The 22,226-nt window shown below is 39.8% G+C and overlaps 1 protein-coding gene across 1 annotated transcript; it reads right to left on the reverse strand.

Moving 5' to 3' along the window:
- Nucleotides 1-15,430: 15,430 nt before the first annotated feature.
- On the reverse strand, nucleotides 15,431-21,402 carry vgll4a (vestigial-like family member 4a). The gene is made up of 5 exons (XM_052540914.1): nucleotides 20,839-21,402; nucleotides 19,812-19,965; nucleotides 19,512-19,716; nucleotides 19,228-19,339; nucleotides 15,431-18,274 (listed from the first exon to the last, which is right to left on the reverse strand). Exons 1-5 carry the CDS (start codon nucleotides 20,915-20,917, stop codon nucleotides 18,084-18,086), a joined length of 741 nt encoding a protein of 246 aa, XP_052396874.1. The 5' UTR covers nucleotides 20,918-21,402; the 3' UTR covers nucleotides 15,431-18,083.
- Between the last annotated feature and the right edge of the window lie 824 nt (nucleotides 21,403-22,226).

Here is a 22,226-nt window from a genome sequence, read left to right on the forward strand (position 1 = left end):
ACTTGATGATGTAACAAACTATGGACTCTCTCTTTTCAAGCATTTTAAATACAGTTGCTCCTTTACGCTTAAGGAAGGTTTAAGTAAAACAGTCTGACACCATGGTATAATGAGCACACTTGTAACCTACAGAGAGCAGCCTGGAAAATTAAGCACAGCTGGAGGAAAACAAAACTAGAGTTATTTTGTATTGCTTGGCGGTAAGTAATCTATCTTACAGAAAAGCTTTAAAAACTGCTAGATCAGAATACTTTTAATCCCTTTTAGAAACATAAGCCCAGGTATTTATTCAGTACAGTGGCTAAATTAACGAAAAATAAAGCATCAAGTGTTAACATTTCCCGACATCACAGCAGTAATGACTTTATGAACTACTTTACTTCTAAGATCGTTACTATTAGAGATAAAATTGTAACCATGCAGCCGTCAGCTACAGTATTGCATCAGACAGTACACTTATATCCCCTGAGGAACAGTTCCACTCATTCTCTGTAGAACTATAGGATACTGTAGGAGATACTATAGGAGAGGGAGAATTGTATAAACTTGTTAAATCAGCTAAACCAACATCTTGCATGTTAGACCCTATTCCATCTAAGTTCCTGAAAGAGGTGCTTCCAGAAGTCATAGATCCTCCTCTGACTATTATTAATACCTCACCGTCGGAAGAGTAGGATATGTCCCCAAAACCTTCAAACTGGCTATTATTAAGCCTCTCATCAAAAAAACAAAAACAATTTGACCTCAAAGAACTTGTAAATCATAGACCGATCTCAAATCTCCCTTTTCTGTCCAAGATACCAGAAAAGGTAGTATCCTCACAATTATATTCCTTATTAGAGGAAATATCTGTGAGGATTTCCAGTCAGGATGTAGACCGTATCATAGTACTGAGACTGCTCTCCTTAGATTTACAAATGACCTGCTCTTATCATCTGATCGTGGTTGTATATCTCTATTAATGCTAATGGATATTAGTGCTGCTTTCAAACACTATTGACTGCAACATTCTTTTGCATAGACTATAAAACTTTGAACTGAGAAATGGAAGCTTTAGCCTAAGTTCTGCCAGGAAGACTCAATCACTTCGTCACTAATTACCTTCATCATTATCCAATCACGTCTTTATACTCCTGTATAAAAGATCGTACTTACACATGTTTGAGTTCGCAGATGCTGACGCGACAACCTCCACCCTCCCCACCACCACCAGGATGGTCCTGTCCTTACCTTCCAGGGGGGTCGGCTGCGCCCCTGCCTTCGTCTTCAGGCAGGAAATGCAGATTCGCTACCCTCGGATTACGAACCATGGACGGGGCCTTCCGCCAAAGAAATTTATTATTGTGCTTGCTGAGCTGTCAATAAATGTATGCTTCGTACATCATTTTATCTCCCGAGTCTTTCTGGTAGAACTGAGTTTTTTTCTCCATTCTGTCACTGATGGAGTGTTGGTTCCTTTGGTTCCAATTACAGAAAAATCGTTGACTTCATTTCAAATGATTCTACAGATACTATTTAAACTGAACTGAGATGAATGATGACAACACTGAATTCAATGATGAACTGCCTTTAAATGTCAGTTAATTAATGTTGTTCAGTTGCGTTGACGCAATCCTTTCTGTTTAAAGCGCTACATATATAAAAATAACTCACTTGAACACTTTGTTGGCATTAATGGAAGTGCATTAACATGGTTTAAATCATACTTATATGACCGCTATCAATTTGTAGTAGCGAATGAAGAGGTATCATATCGATCAAAAGTGCAGTGTGGAGTACCTCAAGGCTCAGTACTAGGGCCATTACTCTTCACGCTTTACATGTTTCCCTTGGGAGATATCATCAGGAAACACGGTGTTAGCTTTCACAGTTATGCTGATGATTCTGTGACGAGCACTCCCAGAGGAATCAGCGTCACCCTGGAAACCAAAGCAAAACACCTGCACGTCCTCGTCACCGGCTGATCGGTCAGAGCTGCTCCCCCTCAGCCAGCACATTTAAAAGGAGCACATGTTACACTCAGAAGAGGTTCTTGAACCGAATGCAATACTGGTCTAACCCCTCTCTCTTCACTTTTCAGAAAGCGGCGAGTGACCGACAGCCCAGCCACTTTGGAGCACGTTTGGACACCCACTTTCACCTTAAGTGGCACAGGAAAGCACGAAGAGCACACGGGAAGCACCGGCCACCAGAAAGTGGAGCAGCACCTTCGAGGCATCACTGTGTTCAATAAACCCACCCTCCGGGGCTTTTGATTTCACATACTCCTTGTCGAGTGATTCTTCACCCCGTGACAATACTCAGCTCTATATTTCTTCACGGCCCGGCGAGACATACCAATTTGAAAAACTTACAGAATACATAATGGATATAAAAAAAAAAGCATTTTTTTACTGCTAAATTGTCAAATGCAGAATTGTTAATCCATGCATTTATGACCTCAAGGTTAGATTATTGTAATGCTTTATTGGGTGGTTGTTCTGCACAGTTGGTAAACAAACTCCAGGTATTCCAAAATGCAGCAGCAAGAGTTCTTACTAAAACCAGGAAGTATGACCATATTAGCCCTGTTCTGTTCACACTGCACTGGCTCCCTATTAAACATCGTTTAGATTTAAAAATCTTGCTTATTACTTATAAAGCCCTGAATGGTTTAGCATCTCAGTACTTGAATGAGAACTTGTTACATTATAATCCCCCACGTCCGCTGCGTTCTCAAAACTCAGGCAATTTGATAATACCTAGAATATCAAAATCAACGGCGGGAGGCAGATCCTTTTCTTATTTGGCGCCTAAACACTGGAATAACACTGTTTGGGAGACAGTTTAAATCTATATTAAAGACCCATCTCCTTAACCTAATTCCAATATCCAAATCCGTTAAAGGATTTTTAGGCTGTATTAATTAGGTAACCCGGAACCAGGAACACTTCCCATAACACCAGATGTACTTGCTACATCATTGGAAGAATGGCATCTACACTAATAGTCTGTTTCTCTATTATTCCGAGGTCACCATAGCCACCAGATCCAGTCGGTATCCAGATCAGAGGGTCACTGCAGTCACCCGGATACAGTACATATCCAGACTAGATGGTGGATCAGAACCTAGAAAAGACCTCTACATCCATGCAAGACAGCGGAGACCAGGACAACTAGAGTTTAAATGTTAAGAATGTTGTTCAGTTGCTTTGACACAATGTTTTTTGTTTAAAGCGCTATATAAATAAAGGTGACTTGATTTGACTAGAGCCCCAGATACAGATCCCCTGTAAAGACCTTGTCTCAGATGACCACCAGGAAAAGACCACAAGAAACAGATGATTCTTCTGCACAATCTGACTTTGCTGCAGCCTGGAATTGAACTGCTGGTTTCTTCTCGTCAGAGGAGAACTGGCCCCCTAACTGAGCCTGGTTTCTCCCAAGGTTTTTTTTTCTCCATTCTGTCACCGATGGAGTTTCGGTTCCTTGCCGCCGTCTCCTCTGGCTTGCTTAGTTGGGGTCACTTCATCTACAGCGATATCATTGACTTGATTGCAAATAAATGCACAGACACTATTTAAACTGAAAAGAGATGACATCACTGAATTCAAAGATGAACTGCCTTTAACTGTCATTTTGCATTATTGACACAGTTCTCCTAATGAATGTTGTTCAGTTGCTTTGACACAATGTATTTTGTTTAAAGCGCTATATAAATAAAGGTGACTTGACTTGACTTGACATCCTCTCTTCTCTCCTTCAAAAACCTTTTAAAAATGCCTTTATTCTCTGAGTATTACTCTTCCGTTCTCAGTCTGTAATTTGTACCCTGTTGTGAGCTCTTGGTATGTGTTCTGTCTTCTGGTATTGATGTTTAGTCAAGTCAATCAAGTCAAGTCAAGTCTGCTTTATTGTCAATTCTTCCACTTGTACAGTAAATACATACAGAGAATTGAAATTACATTACACTCAGACCCGTGGTGCATACAGATAACACTATCAGTAGGGCCTAAAAAAACAGATAGAAACAGATAAAATATAAAATATAAAATACAACTATACAAATAAGGGCATGTAAAAAAAAAAAAAAAAAGTTAAATAAAGCAGTGCAAGGAACATGGCAGATAGAGTGCAGATAAAGATTGAAGTGCAAAAAAAAAAACAAAAAAACCCTATTCAGTCTGATTAAAGTGACATAGCAGTTGTTTTATTTAACTGACTGAAAAGGTAGTAGAATGACGTCAGTTCCATGCTGAATAGTGAGCAGACCAATGCTGCACAAAGTGACTGGTGCATGTTATCAATTGTTAGTGGGAGGGGGAGTGGAAGGACCTGTGGATGTGGGAATGGGGGGTGGGGGTTCATAATTCAGTGGTGTCTGGTGCAGACGGCGGGGGGCATGTTTGGGAGCGAGTTTAGCTTCCTGACAGCCTGATGGATGAAGCTGTCCCTCAGTCTGCTGGTCCTGGCCTGGAGACTCTGCAGTCTCCTCCCTGATGGCAGCAGACTGAAGAAGCTGTGTGACAGGTAGGATCTCCTGCAATCCAGAGGGCTTTGCGAGTGAGACGGGTTCCGTAAATTTCCTGGAGGGACACCAATGATCTTCTCAGCTGTTCTCACTATGCGTTGTAGTCTTCCGGCAGTACACATTGCAGATGCCATGCCACACAGTGATGCAGCTCGTTAGAATGCTCTCGATGGTGCCTCTGTAGAAAGTGCACATGATGGGGGGTGGGGCTTTGGCTCTTCTCAGTTTGTGGAGGAAGTAGAGTCACTGCTGTGATTTCTTGGCCAGTGCTGCAGTGTTGTCGGTCCAATGAGAGGTCCTCTGTGATGTCACACATTCCACAGTCGCATCGTGTCTTATCTTTTCTTATAGTGTCTTTAACTTTTTCTTTTCCTTAAACCGGTTTTGTAAAGTGACCTCGGGGTTTGGAAAGGAGCTATATAAATAAAAATGATTATAATTCAGAATTTGTAAACGTTTATAAAAGTTTACTAATTATTAATGACTTTATGTGCAATCATCTCTATGGCAAAATGTTCCCCCAAAGGTCCTTAATTCACCCTATTTACACATATTAACTTATTTATTACTAATTTGTTCGTGTTTTTGCAGTACCCAATCTAAAGTCGAGACTATTAACCATTTGTAAATGTTTACTAATCTTTTAGTATCTTTATGGATTTCTAGCTAACATTTAGTTTAACTAAAGACATCACACAGACATTGAAATTAAGACATTGAAATTCAGGTGCAAAGCATGTTCTTATTGCCTCAACACTTATTAGTATACTACTGTATATCATTAAACAGGATATTCCTTTAATCATACATCAACAATGTAATAAACTGACTGAATCGTATTCCCAAATAGTAATCAATTTGACCCCTGTAGTCAAGTCGTGACCTTTATTTATCTAGCACTTTATGTAGCACACAGATTGTTTCAAAGTAACTGAACAGCATTAAATAGGAAAATTGTGTCAATAATGCAAAAAGGTAGTTCGTCATTGAATTCAGTGATGTCATCATTCAGCTCAGTTCAATCTAAATATAATCTATTCAATCAAGTCGACGATATCGCTGGACATTAAGTGTCACCAACTGAGCAAGCCAGAGGCAACAGAGTAAAGGAACTGTAACGCAGCAGACTATGATAGGCCCAGAATGGGTCTCCTCAGTCTACTGCGGGACGTGTTAATGTTCAAAACCCCAACAAAACGAGACCAAAAGAGATGACTTAACCCGCAGATTTTCTTCAGTGTAACTTGGTGTTTTATTCACACGTGCACCGATAAAACAACAGTCCAGCAGTGTAGATATTGACCAGTGCTCAGTCCAAACCAATATATATAAAAACAACAAAATAACGGTATAATAAATATACACAAATTTTCCACTTGTATCTACCAATATACAAAGGGGTTTTTCTTAGCTCACGGCACCTCAACAGCACGTCTGCTCGACTTGGTTAACAAGCCCCATCTGAAGTCTAGCGCAAAGATTTAAAGACCAGACTCCGCCCATTTTCAGGCACGACCCTTAATAGGTAAGTTCCACCAGTATTATTTAATCATCCACTTTAAGATTTATACAAAACTTCACTTGGTAATGTATTAAAACAAATCATCACTCATTTGCAACCACAATACAAAACCACCATATATTAGTTGTCACCAATCTGTTTCTATTTACAGATCGAAATACTCGGGTACCCCACCACACAAACAGACATGGTTTCACCGGATCCTAGGCTGCCGCGCTGGCGCGTCGTCAACCGATGACGTCAAAAGCGATCGCCTTCCAAAACCTCTAGTTCGCCAGCACGGCATCTAGTAACCCGGCTATGGGAACATGTAACGCAGACGATTAAACAAAACATAAAACAATAGACAAAGTTTATGTGTGATTTATATGGATGGCATGATAACTGAGGGAGAGAAAGGAGGGTGGATGACTGACCGAGTGACACCAAGCAAGCGTGTGCACCCACTATGCCGATAGCAGCACAAACTGAACAGGAGGGGTGAGTAATGATTGTATATGTGTGTGCGTGTTCTTATAATACGTGCCAGTGCTGCCACTTACAGCGTTGAAGAAGGTCACTTCTTCACATCACCTCCCCCCTCTTCAAGCCGCGCACTGTCCGGGAACCTGGACAGGTAGTCGGCCACAAGGTTCTTTCTCCTGGGGCAATGACGGATTTGGAATCTGAACGGCTGGAGAGCCAAGTACCATCGAGTCACTCTTGCGTTGTGGTCTTTCATAGAGTGTATCCAGGTTAGTGCCCGATGGTCAGTCTCCAGGTCAAACTCCCGCCCCAGGAGGTAATATCGTAGAGCTTCGAGGGCCCACTTTATTGCAAGGCATTCCTTTTCGATTGTTGAGTACCTGGTCTCCCTGGGCAATAGTTTCCTGCTCAAAAACACCACAGGCTTCTCTGCCCCCAGAGTCCCTTGGGCCAGCACTGCTCCAATCCCTTTGTCCGAGGCATCCACCTGTACCAGGAACCGGCGGTTAAAGTCCGGACTCTGCAGCACTGGTGCGGAGCACATCTTCCCTCTTAGGGAATTGAATGCTTTTTCGCAGGCCTCTGTCCATTTCACCGTGTTCTTCCCCCCTTTTTGTAGGAAGTCTGTCAGTGGTACTGCGATTGAGGCAAAATCCGGGATGAACCGGCGGTACCATCCCACAAGACCCAGAAAGGACCGGACTTCCTTCTTCGTCCTAGGTCTCGGACTTTCCCGGATTGCTTGTACTTTACATGCCTGTGGCCGTAGTTCACCATTGCCCAATTGGTACCCCAGGTAGTTGGTTTCTCGCTTTGCCCACTCACATTTAGCCATGTTCAAGGACAGGCCCGCTGTATGGATTCTCTCCAAGGTCTGTCGTAGATGGCTTAGGTGGTCCTTCCAGTTATGACTGTAGATGACTACATCATCCAGGTAGGCTGCCGCCCACTCTTCACAGCCCCGGAGTACCTGGTCCATTAGTCGTTGGAAGGTGGCAGGTGCCCCATGCAGACCAAAGGGTAGAACGGTGAAATGGTATAATCCAACTGGTGTTCTAAAGGCAGTAAGAGGCTTGGAGTTTGGGTCGAGGGGCACCTGCCAGTATCCCTTACAAAGGTCCAATGTCGTAATGTACCGGGCCTGCCCTATTCGCTCCAACAGGTCATCAATCCTTGGCATAGGATAGGCATCGAACTTCGACTGGGAATTCAGCTTACGGAAGTCAACACAGACACGCAGTGATCCATCTTTTTTTGGTACCATGACTAATGGGCTGCTCCACTCACTAGGGGAAGGTTCAATGACACCCAACTCTTTCATAGTCTCTATTTCTGCCTTTAGCGAAGCTTGTAACCGTTCTGGGATTCTGTATGGTTGCTGTCTAAAGGGAGTTTGATTAGTGAGGTGTATGGTATGTTGGATGAGCTCAGTCCGTCCAGGCCTTGGCCGGAACAGTGATGGGAACTGATGGAGGAGATCTTGCAGTTCTACCCGTTGTGGCTCATCCAGGTGACCCAGCATCACCGTTGCAGCATCTCTCTGCGGTTGCATATCTGGGCTAGGCTCGTCATCCTCTTCCTCTACGGTTCTCACCATCAATACCATATCTTTGGGGCTTACTGTTCCCTCCTTCCACTCCTTCAGCAGGTTGATGTGATAGGTCTGGTGGGTCTTCCTCTTTTCCAGGTGGTTAAGCTCATATGTCACCGGACCCATCTTCCTCACCACAGTATACGGCACCTGCCACTTGGCGAGCAACTTGTTGCTTGAAGTTGGTAAGAGTAACAGTACCTTCTGTCCTGGCTGGAACTGACGCAGTCTGGCTTGCTGGTCATACCACCTCTTCTGCCCTGCTTGAGCTTCTTGGAGGTTTTCTTTGGCTTGTTCCCTATAGGTCTCTAACCGGTCTCTCATCTCCAGGATGAACTTTACGATACCTCTCTCCTCTGTTTCGGCCTTTGGTTTGGTCCAGGTTTTCCTTAAGATGTCCAGAGGTCCTTGGACTTGCCAGCCGTAGAGAAGTTCAAAGGGTGAGAATCCTGTTGATGCCTGCGGTACCTCCCGGTAGGCAAACAGGAGAAATGGCAGCCACTTATCCCAATCGCGTCCTGTGTCTGCGACAAACTTCCGCAACATACCCTTCAGCGTCTGATTGAACCTCTCCACCAGTCCATCCGTCTGCGGATGGTAGGGGGTCGTTCGAATGGCTGTACTGCCCAGTTGCCGATGAAGCTGTTTCATCAATTGAGAGGTAAAATTTGTCCCCTGGTCAGTGAGGATCTCATCTGGGATGCCTACCCTAGAAAACAGCTGGATGAGAGCATGAATGACCTTTGGTGTAGTAATGGTACGAAGTGGGAAAGCTTCTGGATATCTTGTGGCATAGTCACAGATGACAAGGATGTATCGGTGCCCTACACTGCTCTTTTCTAGCGGGCCCACAATGTCCATGGCGATGCGACGGAAAGGGGTGGAAATGACAGGTAATGGTTGCAATGGCGCTCTACCACGCTGATGTACAGCACTGGTCTTTTGACATATTGAGCATGTGGTACAATATGTGTGCACGTCAGTGTACATGGTTGGCCAGTAGAACCGTGAACTAATACGCATGTATGTCTTTTGTAGTGCTAAATGACCTGCCCATGGAATGGTGTGTGCTAGATACAACACAAGGGGTCGACAAGACAAGGGTACAACCACACGTAGAACATCAGCAGTTTGGGCATACAAAATACCATCGTTTATCACATACTGTTCCTCCATCTTAGATTCCTTTAACCCTTCAGCTTTTTCGAACAAGGCTTTTAACGTTTCATCCCCCCTTTGCAACTCAGCCAGGTTTTCTGGGATCTGCCATTCATGAGTCTCAAGCCCTTTCGTATCGGGTTTGAAGACTGGAGTACCCATATATTTACATAGTCGCCTCTGACGACGTGTTTTTCTTGGGCCTTTGGTCCCGCCCTGCAACAGACTATTGTCTAAGTCTGGCAGAGGCTGCAGACCCGCCTTGGATTTGACCCCTTGTTATTACCGGAAAGGAACACATAGGCATGGTATTCCCCACCTCAGTGACCTGGTTTCCCCTCTCATTCACCAGTTCACTTAAAATTGGGAGATCTCTCCCCAGAATCATGTCGGCCGGTAAGGTGTCAATTACTGCCACTCTTAAAAGATACATCTGACCTTGCACACCCACCAACACCTCAGCCTTTGGATACGGCTTTACATCCCCGTGCACGCATTGTACCTTAGTGGTGGTATCATAGTCAATATTAACAACATGGCATGATTTAATTAGAGAGAGTGCACTACCAGTATCTAGCATTGCCTTTAACGAATGTCCATTTACCGTAATGTCCAACAGCATGTTATTACCTTGCCCCAGCCCAACAGAGTCTACTTCCCCATCATTTTCTCTGGGCACATAGCAAAAGCCAGTCAGTTTGGCTTTACGTGCTGGACATACAGAAGCTTTGTGTCCTGGCTGTTGACATGCAAAGCAGATCAGTTTCGGTGTAGTAGCCAACTTAAGTTCATGGATAGTGTCTTGGGAACTATCTGTGTGTGCAAACCGTGCTTTACCTTTGACAGGTTGAGTGCGCGGGCCAGATCGATGGGCATTCTGGTACTGCTGGGCTAGCTTTGCAGCTGCTAATCCTGATTCTGGTTCATGCTCCTTTACCCAAGTACGGCTGTCGTATGGCAGTACACGAAGTAGCTGTTCCAGGATGATCAGCTCCCCGATCTCCTCTTTAGAAAATGCAGATCAGGACGCACCCATCTCTGGAAAAGATTCCGCAGACGATGGTATGTTTCGGTTGGTGACTCACCCTCTGGGATGTTCACTGCCCGAAACCGCTGACGATACGTCTCGGCTGAGATGTTGAACTTCTGCAGTAGGGCGTCCTTAAGGTGGTTGTAGCCATCTGCGAGATTCTCATCCATTGCGAGGTATGCCTCAAGTGCTTGCCCAGTCAGTAAAGGTACGAGTCGACAGCTCCACTCTTCCCTTGGCCACTGCCACGTTCGGGCCAATCGCTCAAACCTCCTCAGATAACTCTCGATGTCGTCCCCTGGCTGCAAGACAGGCACCGGTGTCTCTGATCGATGTATGGGCCCTCTATGCTGTGTTAGTGACCTGGTTGGTGATGTGGATATTCCTGAAGGCCCCGGCGTTGGGAGATTCATATGTATGCTCCCCATGTCACTCGGAGTTGCTACGGTTGATCTCACAGTCTGCTGGATTGACTCACGAATGCCCTGCAGCTCCCGCACATATCTCTCCTCCCTCACTTGCTGCGCCTCAAGGAAATCTCTCATCAGGCTCGCCAGGCCCCCGCTGGGTACTGTGGATGGTCCACCGGTCGGTGCTAAGCCGGGTTTGCTCGACGCTTCAGGAGGATCTACCCATGACGCCTCCTCTCCTTCCGATGTCAAGCTGTCTCCGGTCTCTTCCCCTTTAACCACCCACTTTACTTGTGAGCGCAGACCAGGCCTCTTGCCTTTTGGTGCTTTCTTACGGGAAGCCATCCCACCGCTGCCACCAAATGTAACGCAGCAGACTATGATAGGCCCAGAATGGGTCTCCTCAGTCTACTGCGGGACGTGTTAATGTTCAAAACCCCAACAAAACGAGACCAAAAGAGATGACTTAACCCGCAGATTTTCTTCAGTGTAACTTGGTGTTTTATTCACACGTGCACAGATAAAACAACAGTCCAGCAGTGTAGATATTGACCAGTGCTCAGTCCAAACCAATATATATAAAAACAAAATAACAAAATAACGGTATAATAAATATACACAAATTTTCCACTTGTATCTACCAATATACAAAGGGGTTTTTCTTAGCTCACGGCACCTCAACAGCACGTCTGCTTGACTTGGTTAACAAGCCCCATCTGAAGTCTAGCGCAAAGATTTAAAGACCAGACTCCGCCCATTTTCAGGCACGACCCTTAATAGGTAAGTTCCACCAGTATTATTTAATCATCCACTTTAAGATTTATACAAAACTTCACTTGGTAATGTATTAAAACAAATCATCACTCATTTGCAACCACAATACAAAACCACCATATATTAGTTGTCACCAATCTGTTTCTATTTACAGATCGAAATACTCGGGTACCCCACCACACAAACAGACATGGTTTCACCGGATCCTAGGCTGCCGCGCTGGCGCGTCGTCAACCGATGACGTCAAAAGCGATCGCCTTCCAAAACCTCTAGTTCGCCAGCACGGCATCTAGTAACCCGGCTATGGGAACATGTAACGCAGACGATTAAACAAAACATAAAACAATAGACAAAGTTTATGTGTGATTTATATGGATGGCATGGTAACTGAGGGAGAGAAAGGAGGGTGGATGACTGACCGAGTGCCACCAAGCAAGCGTGTGCACCCGCTATGCCGATAGCAGCACAAACTGAACAGGAGGGGTGAGTAATGATTGTATATGTGTGTGCGTGTTCTTATAATACGTGCCAGTGCTGCCGCTTACAGCGTTGAAGAAGGTCACTTCTTCACAGGAACCAAAACTCCATCAGTGGCAGAATAGAGAAAAAACCTTGGGAGAAAGGCTCAGTCGGGGGTCCAGTTCTCCTCAGATTGTCAGATTGTCCGATTGTGCAGAGGACTCAACTCATTCCTGTGGTTTTGTCCCGGTGACTGTCTAGGAGACAAAGTCTTTACTGTGGATCTGTCTCTGGGGCTCATCTAGCTGTCCTGGTCTCCGCTGCCTTTCATGATTGTAGAGGTCCTTTCTAGGTGATGTTGATGTAGATAACATCTGGTCTGGATACATACTGGATACGAGGGATTGCAGTGACCATCTGATCTGGATACAGTTGCTACAGTGGCTACGGTGACCTCGGAATAAGAAAGACTATTAGACTAGACTAATATTAGCATAGGTGCCATTCTTCCAATGATGTAACATGTAAGAAACAGTGATTAAGATGTTGAAGATCTCGATGAAGATGTTAATTGCAGCATAGGAGTGTTTATTGCAGCAGAGTGACAAAGTACATATAGTTTCACATGTAGTTTCAATCTTTTGTTCATTATCTGGCTCGGCTTGGTGTTTATCTTCAGTTCTCTCTTCACAGTCAGTGTACCGTTCGTGTAAATTAATTACTCTGGGATATTGGTTTGTCTGAACTCAGAGGGAGTTAACAGCTTAAGTCATTTGTGGATTAATGCTTATTGGAGACGCGAACCGTGTCAAATGATTCAGTTCGATTTGTTAAACTGGTTCAAGAAGATCCGGTTACATCGAGTGATTCGTTCGCGAACCGGATATCACTAAACTGCAGTGTTGTGAATGCGCTCACAACAGACCCAGAAGAGAAGACAAAGCTGAATAAAGTCGTAGTTTTTGCTATTTTTGGACCAAAATGTAATCGATGCTTCAAAAAATTCTAACTGACCCTCTGTTGTCACATGGACTACTTTGATGATGTTTTTCTTACCTTTCTGGACATGGACAGTATACCGTATTCAATTTTTCAATTCAATTTTGAATTTTCAGAAAGCTCTTGGACTAAATGTAAAATATCTTAAACTGTGTTCCGAAGATGAACGGAGGTCTAACGGGTTAGGAATGGCATGAGGGTGAGTCATTAAATGACATAATTTTAATATTTGGGTGAACTAACCCTTTAAACTTCACATTGTCACGGTGCATCGGACTTAATACTCTATAACACACAATGAAATAATTCTGTGACCACACTACGTTGGGTCGATTCAGTTACTTTAGAATTTCTTCAGAATTATCACAACAACTAACTCCATTTCATTTACGTTAGAAACTGACAAATCTGTTTAAGTTACTTTAGAAACAATAGGTCTAAGACTACTCCGCTACCACACTGCATTGGGCTGATTCAGTTACTTAAGAATCTTAACAGAATTATAACAGACCAACAACATATTTCAGTTATAGTTTACAGCAACTTTAAACTTAAGCACTTTGCTTCAGTTACCTTAGAAACGACGATACCAACACAACTCTGCTACCACAGTGCATCGGGCTGATTCATTTCCATTAGAATCTTATTAAGAATTTGTACAAAATAGGCTTAAGAACACCTCCTGCCAACACTGAATAAACTAGATTCTCTTCTATCCTTACAAATTTCTTTTATAGATGTTTTTTAATGAGGGGGTTCCCTGACAAGACCAGCAAAAAGAAAGAAACCGCTTTTCTTACCTTTTTCTTCTTTTTGGAAATCCCTTGTTGGGTGGCTCGCCATTGTAAGAAAAAGTGATTAGGACATTGAAGATCTTGAAGATGTTTATTGCAGCATAGCAGTGAAAAAGCACATGTAGTACCTTGGGTTCAACAGAGTCAGAATGAATCCACAACATCCTAAGTTCAAACCTTTTATATGTTTTCAGTTTTTACCCTTCATTTAAATGGCGTTGCTCCCATTGTAACAGCTGTAGTCTTTATGTTAATTAAGTTCTAACACCCCTTTTTCTGAGGTGGTTCTCCGTGTCCCACACCATTCCCATTCTACAATTGGACACCATTTGCTGAGGATGTGATCATCCCAATGATCTATAAACAACATAACAGTTGACTTTCTTCTTCTCTATAATAATTAAGCCATTTTGGGAAATGAGCATGAGCAAACATATTGTGGAGTGGAAGCTGGGTCAAGGCAGTCTATAAATTCTTACAAGCAAGTACATTGTTTGTTTTGGGAAGTAGTCCTGGTTCCAGTTGTCCTAATTAATGCAGCATTAATTAATCCTTTAACTGATTTAAATATTAGAAACGTGTTACGTGTAAGCCAGGTTAAAGAGATGGGTATTTACCCTAGTTATTTACTCTAACTTTCACTTACTCTTACAAATCTACATCCCCTCCAGAAGCATGTGATCACAGAGAGGCAGAACTTTCCAGAACATTTTAATTCACCATTCTCAGTTGGTGAAATGATCTTTCCACCCCTATCAAGAATGTTGTATCCATAACAATTTTCAAGAGACAGCTGAAAACTCATCTCTTTCGTCAACAGTAGCTAGACTTAGCAAGCAAATCCTGTATGGAATTTACATCCAGGCTTGTTAATGCTTTGGTAACTGTGATTTTGCTAAGTAAGACATGTTCCTGGATCAACATCTTTTGATCCTGGATCAACAATATTGTCCAAAAATATAGACTTAACTCAATTCCTACTCCTAAATCTAACCATACCCATAATTTATTCCTTAAATCAGTTGGAAATGATAGCTGATTAACAATGGCGTAGAAGCATCTAACCCTGATTTTAAGCCTAAAACAGATATATCCTGAAAAGTTATATCTCAATTCTGATTGGTTGATTGGAATGTTGTTCCAGGATCAACAAGGACCTTAGCGCTTTGTTGTGATCTAATGCGGCTGAGTTTATGGACTTCATGCAAAAGCAGTGTTTACTGTATGTGCTCTTTTACTATAGTCTTTTAAGGAGAAAGCAAATAGCAAGCCACTAATTTGCCAATTACACTGAACACTCACTCTCGTTTGTTTCTAAGGTAAATCATCGAATGGTCACTGCTACACGTGAGTTGCTGAAATAATGATATAAGCATTGGCTAAAAAATATGTGCAGGTACTTTACTGTGTGAACAAGTGAGCACCCATGTCAGAGCTGCTTTCACATTCATGCAGACTGCACCACATTTCAAACTGAACTCATACCACCTTCAACAGATAGTCTCAGGCTCAGTACCCTGGGTCCGAATGACAGCTTTCACATTACTAGATTATTGTATGTTATCCATAATTATTATCCATGAGAGGCCAATACAGCATACATAAATAGGCTAATGTAAAACAGATGAATTAATCATTTTATAAGAGGATTCTGGTATTGAGGCTAAATCGAATTAGTGACAAACGTGGGTGTAGAAAAAAAGTTGAAGAAAACGTGATTCCTTGTTTTGAGGCCATTTTATTTGATATAAAAATATAAAAATGGAAATTGTAAGAAAAAAAGTTACAAAGTTACAAATAATTTTCACATTATTAGTTTTCCCCCATATAAATGCAGCACTTGAATGTTACAGCACAGCCACTGTTAATTTCAAAATCAGTTTGACCATTTCTTTCTTTTTTTTTTCTCCATATGAATGCAGCTTTACCCATATCAAATGGGACACTCATGAGACTTTGTTCAATTCACCACAAAACAACTTTCATTGTAGCATAGTAAGATGGCTCAAAATGTTTGAAAAAATAAAAATAGATAAGCATGCACAACAGTTAATGATAGATAGATTGCTATAAGAAACAATATATTTATTCATCACGCACGGCATAATGATTGTCATGTTTTACATTCTGAAAGTTGAACAAAAAGAAAAAAGAAAGAGCAGAGATCATTCAGTGTGTATCCTGCATTATGACACCACACACAAAAACATATCTAATTTAAATTTATCTATGATTATTAAAAGTCAACTAATAATAATTTAAAAAGTCAACAAACAAATTAATCACAAAACACAATAAGCTGGGGCATAGAAACAGTGGATACTCATGTTCAGGTCAATGTTCAATTTAATTAAATAATGTACTAGTATATGAAAATTGGTAAGTGTTCACAACACCATTTAGTCATGTATGAATTTAAATTGCAAGAGCATGGACGTTAACTATAGCAGGGTAACTGCATGGGAGAGAATATAACAAATCATTTTTGTTGTTGTTGTTTGTTCCAACAGCAACTTAAAAAAATCCACTATTGCCTTTCCACAGATTTCCAAAAGAAGTTGATTAAAGAAAATAATTATGGTAATCCAAAGTGAATTTAACTTAGGTAATCATTGCAGAAATGTGCCATGGCAGTCTGTGAAAAGTATCCACAAACAACTCAATAAAGCCAAATACTGCAAGTGTCAGTGCCTTTCCAGAGGCCAAACCAGCTGCTTAAACATTTCATGAAACATGATATAAAAAATATAGAGAACACTGTCCCTGCAGCTGCTTCATCTTGATAAAGTCAATGACAAAAATAAAGATAATTTGAATAAGAGCATAAATAAAATATAAAACAGTTACCATTACAGTTTGGAAGAACCCAGGTTCTGTGAATATAGAGGTGTGTGTGTGTGTGTGTGTGTGTCTGTGTGTGTGTGTGTGTGTGTGTGTGTACAGTATATACAGTACATATATTGCTAATAAAAGGTTTTGGATCAGTTAGACTTTTAATGTTTTTGAAAGAAGTCTCTTCTGCTCATCAAGGCTGCATTTATTTGATCAAAACTAGAAAGAAATAATGGATTTCTATTTTAATATAATTTAAAATAATTAATTTATGTGAAGCAAAGCACACACACACCAAAAAAGTTTCCAAAATTTTTTTTTTTTTGTGTATACATTATCTTTTGAAGCAGCACAACTGTTTCCAACACTGTATATTAGAATGATTTCTGAAGGATCATGTGAAGACTGAAGTACTTTGCATCACAGGAATAAATTGTATTTCAAAGTATATTAAAATTAAAAAAACATTATTATATTATAAATGTTTGATCAAATAAATGTAGTCTTGATGAGCAAAATAAACTTTAAAAAACATTAAAGATCTTTTCAAAAGCACTATATATGATTCATGAAAATAGCTAACATGCTGTCCAACAGACTTTGTTTGAGCGTGCACCCCAAGATGGAGTGAAATGTGGACAAGCATCATGTGTATACTTAATTCAAGTACATATCTAACTGGTAAAATACATTTAAAAGTATGTCAAAATACGGGTCTTCAGTGTTAGTGAACTTTAGAGTAACTTTTGTAAAATGAATAATTAATTCATATTTAACTCATACAGTGAAGACTATGCGGTTTTGAACACATTATTATATTACATTTTTGTAGTGTTTCTTACTTTAAAACTATTGTTAGCTAGACCTACCAGAAAACCTTAAAACGGTGTTACTTTATTTGTTTGGGTTTTGTTTCTTTGTCCTTTTTTATTACTGTTTACAGCTATTGCTTGACATATATTATGATATATAATTTATCCTGAAATAAAATACAATATTTAACAAAAAAAAAATTCTTACAATTTTGGTCATATTACCCACCCCTGGTCATGCAAGCTTTAAGCAGCCATATCTACAATGTACATTATACTACAAAACAGCATACTTAACTTACTATTTATGCCATGAAACGGTATGACAGAAATTTTAAATACAGTATGCTGTTTCAAAGTACAGTTCTGTAGTGAGCTAACCTCACAGGGTTTTTGTTTTATGGTCTAGTTTATCTAATGTGCCCTAATGGTTAGAGAGTTGGACTTGTTACCCGAAGGTCACAGGTTTGAGACTCAGTGCTGGCAGGAGTGGTAGTTGGGGGGAGTGAATGAACAGTGCTCTTTTACACCCTCAATACCCATGACTGAAGTGCTCTTGAGCAAGGCACTGAACCCCAGTTGCACTCTGGGTGCTGGATATATAGCTGCCCACTGCTCAGGGTGTGTGTTCCCTACTCATTGCTGTGTGTGTGTGCACTTGGATGGGTTAAATGCAGAGGACCAATTCCGAGTATGGGTTACCATACTTGGCAAAATGTCATGACTTTCACTTTTCATTTGGTGTTGTACCACCATTGCCTTTGATCTGTAACCAGGCGTCCCCCAGTGCTTTAATGAAGTGGTCATCGACTGAGCCTGTGATGCACACTGAGTTAGAGACGGGCAAAGGCTCCTTATAGACCTTCCCCAGACTGCGGCGGAAATGCTCTTCAATAACAGGGTCACACACAGTGTTTGCTGATGAAGAGAAAACAAACAGACTCTACATGTGATGCTCAACAATCATACTGTCATACCAGGCCCACACAGAATCTGTGCCACAGAATTCCAATACTAAATAAACTATGAACATTTTAGGTCCATTTCACTCACTAAAATAGTTCTAAACAAAGCCACTGCAGGACTGTCATGCCTTTCAACCAACTCAACGCAATGTTTTGTTGCTAAATCAATCCACATTTTTAATGATGAATCTAAATAATTTCAAAGCATCATTTCATTCATTTAAAATCATTTAATATTCAACATAATTAAACCAAAAACAGAAATGTCCATTTTAAAACTTAATCTCAAAATTCAATCTCACAGCATTATAAAAAAATGTAACATAATAGCATTATTTATGGAATTCTAATTGTAGTGTTGAATCTATTTTTTTTTTTTTCCTAAAACTACTTATTTGTAATGTCTATTCAATGTTTTTCTCATTTGACACAGGAATTACTTTTTTTCCTCTTCCCAAATTGATGTGCAATTAATTCAGCACATCATATAATTCATTAAACTCTAACCTTGAATTGCTTGACAGTCCTGATTGTTACATTTACTTAAATTTAAAAATAAGAATTAAATTGTTCTTTTTTTTAATCCGTTTCATTTTAAATTTGTGGTCTCCAACCCAGCTCCTGGATAACTACTGTCCTACAGATTTCAGCTCCAACCCCAATCAAACCCCTTGATAATGACAGACAGGTGTGTTGGAACAGGGTTGGACCTGAAGTCTGCAGGATGGTAGCTCTCCAGGAGCAGGATTGGAGATCCCTGTTTTAAATAAATCTGCCATAGCAATTTAAAGATCCTATCAATCTCTTTAGCCAAGCCTTCTGATAACCAGTTAAGAGTAGCAAATGATGGTGAGCCAGTCAACCAAGTACACATTTCTGATACTTGAAAGGTGCTAGATGAAATACCTTTGGGTTTGTTGGAGGATCCAGATGTGCAGCTATTTGGTGACATGTAGCAACTGGAAAGACTGCAAGGGCGGTTGCTGGCAGGGGCACAGGTAATTACCGAAGGACGATTCTGATATAAAATGAATGTAACTTTTTTTGTATTTGTTTGTTTTTGAAATATGACAATTCTACATGCCAATGTATGGGAAAACATTTAGCAACACATCCTGTAACAGTAAAGCAACTGATGTAGAATCAATGTTGAGAACACATGTCAGTGTCTTAGATCGTATAATTCTGACCTGCTGGCGACTTGTGCTGGATCCAGGAGTTAGAAGCATGCTCCTAGTAGGATCCATGCTTCGTTTGCTCATCTCAAGGGGTTGATCCACCCCAAAAATGGGGAAAGGTGCAAATACATGATGGTTATGAAGACCACTCAGAGACCTGTGACTATAACTATAGTTCCATAACTCCTGGTTTTCAGTGTCTCCATTTGAATTTCTCCTATAAACACACAATAAAAAAAACTAAAAATACATAGATACATATACAAATACAAAAAAAAAAAAAAAAAGTTAACCGAACTATAGCAGACATACAGATGTGATCCTAATAAACATCTCATTTTATTCATCTGTTCTTCATCAGAGTCTTTTTGATGATTCAGAGAGTTTTCATGGTGTTTTCTCTTGGTCGGGCTTATGGGGGTACACTCCAAGTTAAGCACAGGAACCTTAGATGTTCCCGAAATATCTGTTAAACAAATCAGATTCAGATTAAGTCACAGTCATTGCTAATAATGCTTTAATAAAACTTTAATTGGTTATATGCAAACATATATATATATATATATATATATATATATATATATATATATATATATATATATATATATATATATATTTCAACAGTTATTCTCATAATTCAACAGTACTATTAAAATATTTCAAATAAATTTACTGTCAATGACATGATGTTCATTTTTGTCCACATCTATTAATTTAATTTATTGTTATATAGATTAAAATGTGATTCATACATATGACTTCAGTATGCACCCCTTTTCTATGCAAACATGTATTTATTATTATTATTTTTTTTATAAAATACATTTTGATATTTTGGGGGGCATAAAGTCATGATTTATTAATGAAGAACAAATCTTAATTAAAAGGTTAACCTCAAAATGTCAGATGATATGACATATAAAGATTAGCTCAGGCTGAAAATTTTACATAAATCTATGAATTATTCACACTATTAATAATGCTGAAATATATTATAAAACATGTATTAAAATGACAATTGATACATGTACACTTAACGTGTATTTAATGTGTAAGAAAACCTGACTATTTACTAGTTAATAATTGTAAAAGTGTTTTTTTTTTTTCTTTCAAAACCATATGAAACCAATATGAAAGTAAAATTGCATTTCTAAGAAAGTGGCAAATAGATGCAATTTATTAAATAAGTTATTAATAGATGCATTTTCATTACTGTCCACCATGGTACTGAATGATTAGTATTATTCCATATTCAAGCATTAATGGATGACATTCACATATTACTTCAGAAACTCAGTATTACATTATTTATTGTGTTTATTTGAATGCAGTTACTTACCCTCATATGTATTACACTGCAGTCTGCTAATGTCATCGTTCATTTTGTTGTTGATAAAATTATTAATCAAGATGTCCATTTCAACACAAACATTTACATTTGTAGCAGAAATATAGTCGGTTACTCCATCCGTTATGAAATGTGGTCTTTCAGTAAGGGGAAACCTAAACAACCTTACAATAGCTGGTAAGATGTGGAAATAAACATTTAAAATATTTGCTTTGTTTTTAGCATACTGAGCTGTTTTAGCTGTTAGCTCGGTAACCTGTCCGTCTAAGTCCTAAATCCTAAATGCCAACTTAAACTCGTCAAGCACGATCTTTTGTTTGTATAAATGGTCAATAAAGTAGTCAAACAGGTGGTGGCTAGGTGTTGTGCTACAATTGTAAAAAGTATGTATAATACTAACGCTGCTTGACAGAACCTCGTGTGTTTCCGCATGCAAAAAAAAAAGAAAAAAAAAAGAAAGAAAGAAAAATAGTTCTTTTTTCTCCATCAATCAAAATTTACTTATTATATTTCTTTCTAAACCATTGTTCATTTGTCTATATTCGGACATTTTCTGTCACAACATGTGACGACAATTTCAAAGAAAATATTTAAAATAGTTAACGTTATGTAACTTAGTCATCAAAAACGACTGCCATTGGCCTACTCTGAATAGCGCTGAAAACAGTGGCACGTACCACGTGACAACGCCTTCTCTCCGCTCATATACATTTAAATTTGCATTTATTAATTTGGCAGACTCTTTTATCCAAAGCGACTTACAAATGAGAATAGTGGAAGCAATCAAAAAGAGCAATGATATAAGTGCTATAACAAGTCTCAGTTAGCTTAACACATAACATGTGGCAAGGGCTTTTAAATAATATAATAGGCTAAATAAAAAGAAAACAGAATAGAAAAAAGAATAGAGCAAGCTAGTGTTAGAGGTCTTATACACACACACACACACACACACACACACACACACACATATTATATATATATATATATATATATATATATATATATATATATATATATATATATAAAATTAGGCTACATTCAGTACTATTAAAAGCTGCACATTTTCTTAAAAGCAGCACAAATAACTGTGGCCCTCTTTATTAAGATCTGTTTTGATCGATCCTATCACATGGACCTCGCTATAAATGTGTTAATTGAATTCAGTTTCAATTGTTCAACCACTGGAGGTAGTCAACATTTGAGGCCACACTTACATTGCATTTGCTCATGTGGTCAAATGTGTTTGAACAGCTGCAGAGGAACACCTACTCACTCAAAACGTAATTATTGTTAGACAGATTGTGGGTGTATTACATGTTTGTCAGTTGGAATCTCAAGAGAAATAAAGAAACTGTGAATCTCAGTGCTTGAACAGC

Source organism: Carassius gibelio, chromosome A23 (genome assembly GCF_023724105.1).
Source record: "Carassius gibelio isolate Cgi1373 ecotype wild population from Czech Republic chromosome A23, carGib1.2-hapl.c, whole genome shotgun sequence".
Classification (NCBI taxonomy): Eukaryota; Metazoa; Chordata; class Actinopteri; order Cypriniformes; family Cyprinidae; genus Carassius; species Carassius gibelio.

Coding starts and splice junctions, on each gene's coding strand:
- vgll4a (XM_052540914.1), bottom strand. CDS start 20,917: ATGGACATCTTGATTAATAATTTTATCAACAACAAAATGAACGATGAC. Junction 19,717..19,811: donor TGTTTATTAGGATCACATCT/GTATGTCTGCTA, acceptor GTGTGTTTATAG/GAGAAATTCAAATGGAGACA. Junction 18,275..19,227: donor ATCCTCCAACAAACCCAAAG/GTATTTCATCTA, acceptor TCTCTTCATCAG/CAAACACTGTGTGTGACCCT.